Source organism: Elephantulus edwardii, unplaced genomic scaffold (assembly GCF_000299155.1).
Source record: "Elephantulus edwardii isolate Elephantulus edwardi_28Jun2011 unplaced genomic scaffold, EleEdw1.0 scaffold00512, whole genome shotgun sequence".
In the NCBI taxonomy this organism is placed as follows: domain Eukaryota; kingdom Metazoa; phylum Chordata; class Mammalia; order Macroscelidea; family Macroscelididae; genus Elephantulus; species Elephantulus edwardii.
The window spans coordinates 201,639-211,210 of NW_006400262.1; the positions used below are offsets into that span (position 1 = coordinate 201,639).

The window sequence follows — 9,572 nt, forward strand, 5'->3', positions numbered from 1 at the left end:
GCCATCCCCTTTTCCTTATGAATCAGGGTGAAGTCTCTCTCAGGGAGGAGTGATAGGGAATGGCAAAGGACACAATGACAAAGGAGATTAATCGGAACTGGCTTTGACAAGTGCTGTGGCAATTGGACAAATAAAACAGACTTTCAAGGTGGGGGGAAAAAAGAACAAACTGGGGAAGAGGGTAAAGAAAATAGTGCAACAATGAATGAATGAACACCCCTAATCTCTGTAAATGTTCATTAAAATTAATAAAATTTAATAATAAAAAAATCATTCATAAAATCCTGGTCAATATAATCGAATGATAACATCAAAAAAATAATTCACCATGACCAAGTGGGATTCATAACAGATATCCAAGGATGGTTCAACATAAGAAAAACAATCAGTGTAATTCATCACATTAACAAAGCAAAGAACAAGAACCACATGATCCTGTAAAATGATGTAGAAAAGGCCTTTGACAAAATCCAGTACCTTTTCCTGATTAAAATACTCAACAAAATAGGATTAGAGAGGAATTTCCTCAACATACTAAAAAGTATTTATGAAAACCCGAGAGCCAACATTGTTCTCAATGGAGAGAGATTAAAGATATTCCCTTTGAGAACAGGAACTAGGCAAGGATGCCCACTATTACCTCTCCTGTTCAATATTGTACTGGAAGTCTTAGCGATAGCAATAAGACAAGAGAAGGAAATAAAATTTGGCAAAGAGGAGGTAAAATTATCTCTTTATTCAGATGATATGATAGTATACTTAGAAAATCCTAAAGACTCAGCAAGGAAACTTCTGTACATAGTTGACCAATTCAGCAAAGTGATACAAGATCAGCATACAAAAATCAGGTAGTTGGATTTCTCTACAGGGACAAAGAGAATAAAGAGCTGGAGCTAAGAAAAACAATACACTTCATAACTGCTAATCACAAGATTAAATACTTGGGAGTAAATCTAACTAGAAACACAAAGGGTCTATTCAAAGAAAATTACAAAACATGACAAAAATCCAAAAAGAGACCTGGAGAAATCGAAGAATATCCCTTGCTCATGGATAGGAAGAATCAATACTGTGAAAATGACAATACTACCAAAGGCAATTTACACATTTAATGCAATCCCAGTAGAAATACCAATTCCATTCTTCAGTGAGATGGAAAAGGCAATCTCCAATTTCATTCAGAATGGAAAGAAGCCCCAAATAAGCAAAGCACTCCTTAAAAAGAGAAACAAAGTAGGAGCCATCTCACTCTGATTTTAAATCCTACAACACTGCTGTGGTGGTAAAGACAGGGTGGTACTGGTACAGTGACAGACACATAGATCAATGAAATAGAATTGAGAACCCAGAAATCAGCCTATGTACCTATGGACAACCGATTTTTAATAAAGAGATGGAATCAGGTAAGTGGAGAAACAACAGCCTTTTTGTTTGTTTGGTTAGTATATAAAAAAAAAATTATAAATAAATGCTTTGTGTTGGGATGCCCCCATACAATTCATTTTTTGGAGTACAGTTCTTTGGCTGCAAGAAAGAATATTTGGTTTACATCACTAATAGGAATGACTCTTAGTACTGGGATGGCTCCGTCTTGGTATTTCTTCTGCTATTGGTTTTTAGCATAGTTATCTGTGATCATATGAATGGAGTCAAATAGAGAAGTGCTCATCATGTTGATTCCAAATAAGAGTATGTAACCAATCACTATAGTGATAAGGAGGTAGACAGGTAATGTAACTGCCCAAAATTGAAGCCAAATTGGGAACTTAAGAAAAAGTCAAAAATCACTCTTTCTGGCAATGGCGATGGTGAATTTTCCACCATTTTTCCTGTGGGTTTAGACAATCGGGGTCCCTCTCGTTCATTCAGCCACCTGCGCTAAGTCGTCTGCGCAGGCACTGACTAGGGAAGCAAATACTGCAACACTGGTCACCAGCAGCTGGGGTGAGTGGGGAAAGTGACAGCCTTTTTAACAAATGGTGTTGGAAAAATTGGAATATTATCTGCAGAAAACTCAAGCAAATCCACACCTCACTCCTTACACAAAAACCAACTGAAAGTGGAAAAAAGACTTAGGAATAAAACCAAAGACTATAAACTTCATTAGAAAAAAAGCTTGGAAGAACTCAAGAAGAACACAGAATTAACAGACTTCCAAGCACCCTGAAAAACGTACAATCAAGTGAATATAAAAAAGATGAATGGGATCTTCTAAGAATCAAATCCCTATGCACATCCAAAACCTTTTCAAACAGGCTAAAAAGGGGAAGTCACAGACTAGGAAAAAATATTTGGTAATGACATGTCTGATAAGGGACTTCTATCTAGAATTTATAGAATACTTCAGCACCACAAGAAAATAAAGGTAAACAACCCAATTTAAAAATGGGCAGAGGATATGGACAGACACTTCAACAAAGAAGACATTTAGATGGCACACAAACCCATGAATAAATATTCAAAATCCCTAGCTCTAAGAGAGATGCAAATCAAAACAACCATGAGATATCATCTCACCCCAGTAAGAATAACAAAATTTAACAGAACAGCAAACAACAAATGCTGGTGAGGTTGTGGAGATTTGGAGCCCTTCATCACTGTTGGTAGGAGTGTAAAATGATGCAAACCACTACGGAAGGCAGTATGGTGCTTTCTCAAAAAGTTGGAAATTGAAATACCATTTGACCCAGGAATTCCACTACTGGGAATATACCCAAAGAAACCAAAACTGCCACCCAAGCAGATATAAGCACACCCATGTTTACTACAGCTTTGTTCACAATAGCATAGAGCTGGAAACAACCCAAGTACCCATCAACAAATGAATCAATAAGCTCTAGTATAAAAAAAAAAAATAAGCTCTAGTATATTCACACAATGGAATACTATGCTGCACTGAAAAACGAGGAACTCATGAAATATTATACAAAATGGGTGACCCTGAAAGGCATTATGCTGAATGAAATATCTCAGTTACAAATGGAAAAAAACTGCATAATGCCACTGTTGTAAAGCAGGAATGACATCGGAGTTGGAAGGAATCTAAGAAAAGAGGGCACTGAAACAGATCAGGGAGAGAACTGCTAGAAAGGAATATATGATTAGGTATTATTTTCATGACAAGGGTCCAGAATGAGAGCTGTAAAGTGAAGTAGACAGGGGTGGGGGATGGGGAGATTGTGTATTAATGAAAGTATTTTTTTTTTACTTTTCAAAGAGAAAAGCCAAGTGGGGGGAGAGGTGGGCAGGGAGGAAAATGTGCAACAATGAATGAATGGAAATCCAAAGTCTCTATAAATTTTCATTAAAATTTCAATAAAAAAATAAGGAAAAACAAGGGCAGACAAATAAGTTCAACTATCAGATGAGAACATGAATGACAAAATGTAAACTATGGAATCTATAGCTCTAATAGTCAAAATTTTTCTATGGAAAAAAGATAGGCGAATCTGAAACCTAAGAAATAAGTTGCCATCACCTCAATTCTGATTCCCTGCTCCTCCATGTGTTCAGAGTATAATCACGCTCCAAAGGATGTTCAGTGGCTAACTTTTCAGAAATATATTGCCAGGGCTCTTTTCATGTAAGTCGGCTGGCTATCACGTCAACATCGAACCAAGGACTCCAAAATTTAAGAGACTATAGAATTACCAAATTTTTTTAAAGATGGATAAGACAACTCCACTGTGCAGAGATGAGCTCTTGGGCAAAAAGCAAACACAGAGAAATGACTTGAAAAGTAGAAGAAAGAGGTTCCCTTTATCAGGTAGAAGGGTGTTTTCCTATCAGGGTAAGGAAGTTGGCAAAGCCCTTTGAGGGTGCTTGCAGAGATCCTATTTCTTTGACTATGTAAGTTTCTGAGTCTCCATTTCATAATATTCATAATACTACATCCATTCTAAGAGGAGTTTTCTGTTCTATTTTACAGTAAAAATAGTTTTAATTCATATTCTAAATCTGTGTATTTGATTGCCCCTCTCTTTTTTTTTTTAAAGTCTCTCCTTATTTGTAATTCCTTAACTGTTTCTTTTCTTGTAATCAGTTTCTTTTACTCTAAAACCTCTAAATTCTAAATTTTTATGACTTTATCACTGTGACATTGCTTAGCCCCCTCCAGCTCCTATAATTCTTGTGAAGTTCTTTTTAAATGGAATGGCTTGGCTCAGATTCCGGCTGGACTTTAGTATGATTATAGTTCTTAGCTTATGATGTATAAATAATGTCTGACTGTCTGACTGTGTGTCCATTTTTTCCCCTTAAATGAAATCAAAACATTTCTTCTTTTAGATAAGTGATTTGAAGATTTAATTACTATTTTACAAATATAAATAAATCATAATTCCTAAGAAATGTCAGTAAGAAAAAGATAATAGATCTATAATATCACCATTTTGTACAAATCATCACTTTATACAACATTTGCAAAATACTGTATTCTTAAAGTACTGAACTCACCTGCTGGAAGGATTGAACTGTAGCGGAGTAAGAACGAAGAGATAGAGAAAATTTCAATAAATTCTGCTGTAAAGGCGACAGAAACTGAAATGCAGCCTCCAATACTGCATGATAGTAGGAATAATCAGTACCTGTCAAAAATCACAATCATTCTATGAATAAAGATGTCCAAATAAGATCATTCAAAAGTATGCGTTAAAAAAAAAAAGTATGTGTTTTAAAAGGTTTATGTAAAATATTGCCAGTTTGCTAGCACGAGCTGGAATGTGAACTGTAAACTATTTCATATATATTCCCTTGAGGTGCATAACACATCATCTTCCTCTTCTTCTTTTAGTTCAAGATACTCCCTCACACTTAAGCTCCTCTCTTCTCACCTATCTGTGTAATAAAGCTCTATCTGTGATTCAGGAACAATTCAGCTATGCTATCAGCTATTCTGATAGCTATGCTAACAGTTACTCAATTCAGTTCTGCTATCAGTTACTTAAGAGCAATGATGTCAGTCTGGAGACTAAAGTGTGCCTGATCCAGGCCATAGTCTTTGCAATTACTTGCTTTGCATCAGAAAGCTGGACAATGACTTGATGCTTTTGAGCTGTGTCCTGGAGAAGAGTATTGAATACACCATAGAATGTTAGGAGAACAAACGAGGTCATCCTAGAGAGGGTGAGACCAGGCTGCTCCTTGGAGGACAGGATTCTGAAGCTTCGTCTGACAGACTGTTGAACCTGTTGCAAGGAGAGACCAGTCCTTGGATAAAGACGTCAGGTTTGGGAGGGTGGAGGGACAGAACAAGAGAGGAAGACCCTTATGAGATGGACTTATTCAGTGACTGGGGTAATGGGGGTAGGTTGTCAGAGACAATAAGACTAGCACAGGATAAGCAGGATTTAGGGCTGTTGTACACAGGGTCACTATGAGTCGCAGGCGACTTGACGGCACATAATAACAACATCAGTTACTCTAAAGTCACCTCTATTAGGAATCTCAGGCCTCACCGGACTAAGTGCATTTCTTTTTAGAAGTACCCATGAATAGGAGATCCCATGATATTTCTTTGCTTATAAATTTTTAAAAGAAAAATACTAACATTTAAAAACATATAAAAATTTCTCTAATATACTAGCATCTTCTAAGCAGACAAATAAAAAATACCTCAAATGCTGTCAAAATATTAGTGTTGTCTATCTAAATGACAGAATTATGAATAACATTTCAAATACAAACGTTTTAAGATATTTTTAAAAATTAATTTCCCACTGCAATCCCAGAGGTATGTGGTTCAAATCCACCAGATGCTCTGCTGAAGAATGAGGGGACAATCTCCTCCTGTACCAGTCAGATCTGATTTGACGGTACATGGAAAAATAATACAATAAAAAAAATTTTTAAAAAATTAATTTCCAAGAACTACTCTAAAAACTTTAATTTAAAAAAACCACCTTTAATCAAGACCACATATTATTTCATTCATTTTAAATGTCAAAGTTCTTATTTCATATCAAATCTTTAGTATATTGACTTTATAAAGCCTCAAGCTATAAGCAAAATTATTTTTTTATAATTTAAACAAGTCTATAACACACAACACGTTGCCATGAGTACAAGTTGAACTGATGGCAACATTTCTTTTTTTGCTAATTATGTAATTTACTAAAGATACTTCTTGAAGACTTTAAGGAGCTCAGGTGGCCTAGTCAATAAGGAGTTATGCTGCCCACCCAAAACTGGCCTCTCTCTGGTAGTTAAAAGGCACCCATGGCTCCTTCCTTCCTGTGGAATTTACAGCTCTGTAAACTGGCTGGAGGGTCCATAAGGAGTGAAAACCAAACAATGGCAAGGAATTTTTTTAGTTAAGACTTTAATATACTTATACTGGGAGGGAGGGAGTGTCTTAACTTTTCAAATATGTACTATTTTAATATAAATTTTAAAATGATAAACCACATCAGGTAAATGTTAACAGCAGTCACAGAGTTGTCAGATGTTCTTGTCCCACACATAAGTTTTTTAATGACTTCTGTATTGGTATCTTTGGTTATTAACATTTACACACAAAATTTAAAAACAAAGCAATAGCCATGAAGATCCCAATTTGAGACATCTTTCCTCTGGGTTACCAATGTTTTAAGTCTTACAAAAAGCAACTTCACATCTTTCTCCTGCAGAGTAGCTAATAAATTCAAACTACTAACCTTTCTGTCAGCCCAACACATAATGCACTATCTCACCAGGACATCACACAATATTTATCAAATTGGGAAATATTTGTGAAAGCCCAGGCAAAACTATAAAAGGATGCAAAGCATACTATTCATTTGATATTCTGACATACAAGTTGTGGGAGACTGATAGACCTAATGGAAAATATTCTGAATTGTTCCAACTGAATGATATCTAATTTAAACTATAATGAATCCATTGTTTAATTAAACAATTTCATATCAAGTCAATTCCAATTAATGGAAATCTCGCATATGTCAGGAGAGCTGTGCTGCAAACTTTGGAAAAAATAGTTCCTGGCAGTAGCTTGCCAGGCCTGTCTTCCAAAGCTCCTGCGGGTGAACTCAAGCCTCCCACTTCTGGGTTGGCTGCCAGGTGAATTCACTGAAAGTTACCAACTGACATGAGCCATGCCCTCCACTGTGCAACTAGTTTATAACAAAAGAAGCCTCCACTGTGCAACTAGTTTATAATAAAACAGGTGCTTAGGAAGTTCCCTTCACAAAATATTCATTATGGCACTTTAAAGGGGACAGGAGAAGGTGCAGAATGACAAAAAGCATATGGATTGTGTTGCCTCTGCTAGCTACTAACAAAGTAACTTATTTGCCCCTACCACATACACTTTTTAAAGACTATTTTTCCCCTTCATTTTCCCAGACTCCAATATCAAAGAAGCATTTGCTCCAGTTTTACCGTAATCCTCTGGTGATCCAATATTTTGACTGGTTTCTACAAATTTCCAAAATTTCTCTTGACTGTTTTCTGCTAAAAACTCACTAGGAAAAAAGAAAAATCAGAAATAAAACAACTTAATAAAATTGTCTACTATAAGCTTTTAGTAAAAACAGACTTACATTTGCAAATGTCTATAGTCCGTGTTTTGACTTATACTATATCACATGTAGACAATATTTTCTTTATAATGATAAGCAAGTAACTTAAGGGTTTAGTTCTTAAGAGACCTAGAATAATACAAATACATCAACAGAAAATCCCAATACAGGAAGTTAATAGCATCCCATTAGTAAAAATGCTGTCTGGTAGTAGAAGCAGAATTAGAAACTAACTCCAATAGTAGTTCTGCTCTTTTCTTTTTTAAAGATTTTAGAAAGGATAAAAATACATTTTATCTAAAGTTCTCCCACAAGACAACATGAACTCCCTGAGAAATTTCCAGGAAACTAAAGGCAGAATGTTGTAATCTATTTGAAATCTATAAATAAAAGATTTCACAATCACTAAACTTCAGTTTGAAGTTAGTACCAATCTGGTAAAATCAAGGCTAAGAATTAAATGCCATCTTTATTTTTTCCTTGACTTTACATCACCAAACTGAAATAATGACTTTTCCTAAACTTCCTTTCATTCAGTAATCTAAAATCCTTAACAGAATATTCATGTACTAATTAAATGAATAATGTTAATTGTTATTTTCTTCTCTAAGCCATAACACTAATGTAGTGATGATCTTTCACTGTCTTAAAGCAAACTACAGAGCTAGATCTCAGCTTACCTAGCCAAAGGAAGACTTTCCCATTACTTGCCAACACTGGAGTGTACAACTTTCACTCTACTCCACAGCTAGACACAGGAATATGGGGAAAATAAAAAAAAAACAATGCCTGGTAGTACATCCCTAATAACAGATTTTTTTAAAAAATACCATTACCATATGTATTCATTTACTAAGTGTCTCCTTAAGTGTGGTATTTTTCTAGCTTCCTAATAACTGCTACAATATCAATCTTTTAGTCAAAGAACAAAAGTACTAAATAAATAAATTATGCAAGTAAATAAATTTGAGTTTAAGATGCATTCACAAGATAAACTAGTGTAAGACGGAATAATAGCACAGTTTCATCAGGTGTAGTAGGAAGAAAACACAAACATCACTAGGGCTAAGACCCTGGGAAAGTCCTATACAAATAAATATGCTTTTCATACAATTACAGAAAAACTTTTGCACTTTTTTTTAAAAATTGCTAAGTCTGCTCCAAAATACTAAGGAGTAACAATGTCAATTTAAAGACCAAGGTGTGCTTGATTCTAGTCATGGCCTTTTCAATCACTTGAAAGCTGGACAGCAGAAGACTTGATCTCTTTGAGTTGTGGTGGGGTACTGAATATCCCATGGACGGCCAAAAGAACAAGCAGGTAAGTCTTAGAAAAAGAGGAGCCAAGTGCTCCTTGGAAGTAAAGTTGACAAACCTTAATCTCATATACTTTGTGCATTTTGTTGTTGCTTTGTTATCATCAAGTCAGAAATGACTCATATCTGACCTTTCAAGTGAGTTTTCAGAGGCTATAAATCAAAACAGGAGTAGACTTCTCATCCTTTTCCCACAAAGCACCTGGCAGATTCGCATCCAGTTCCTTTGCATTGGCAGTATAGCTCCTTACCCCTAAGCCATCAGAGCTCCCTGGAGCATGCTGTTAAGACAAGCTATTCCAGCTACTGCACAAGCTCAGAGCAGTGGGAGTTGGCTCTGCCATGTCTTTTGTAACCCTTAGCTGATTGTTTCTGCACATTTCTTGGGTGCTGGAATTGAGGATGGAAAGCATGGCTGAAGAACAAGAAATCATGTGTAAACTGGAAAGCATTAAGGAAATCAGGAATAAGACCCTGCACATGAAAAAGATCAAGACCCGTCTGAAGGCTGAATTTGAAGCCCTTGAGTCAGGGGTACAAGCAGGAGATGGACTTCTGCTACAGGAGAAAATGGCCCATGTGGAGGAACTCCAACTCATTCATGCTGACATCAATGCGATGGAGAACACCATCAAACAATCTGAGAACGACCTAAACAAGCTGCTGGAGTGTACTTGAGGGCTGCATGATGAGTATAAGCCACTCAAGGAACATGTGGATGCCCTGCGCATGACCCTGG

General features: G+C 36.1%; 1 protein-coding gene and 1 pseudogene across 1 annotated transcript in view; one reads left to right on the forward strand and one right to left on the reverse strand.

Annotated features, from left to right (window-relative positions):
* Nucleotides 1-9,572, reverse strand: part of LOC102853329 (UDP-glucose:glycoprotein glucosyltransferase 1-like) — a gene marked incomplete at its 3' end in the record, with an annotated part of 247,403 nt that overhangs the window by 196,848 nt on the left and 40,983 nt on the right. Inside the window, exons 2-3 of the mRNA XM_006903121.1 lie at nucleotides 7,378-7,460; nucleotides 4,456-4,586 (exon numbers count right to left, since the gene is read on the reverse strand). Coding sequence (XP_006903183.1) covers nucleotides 4,456-4,586; nucleotides 7,378-7,460 — 214 coding nt within the window. The remainder of the gene's footprint in view (nucleotides 1-4,455; nucleotides 4,587-7,377; nucleotides 7,461-9,572) is intronic.
* On the forward strand, nucleotides 9,245-9,568 carry LOC102852909 (annotated as a pseudogene).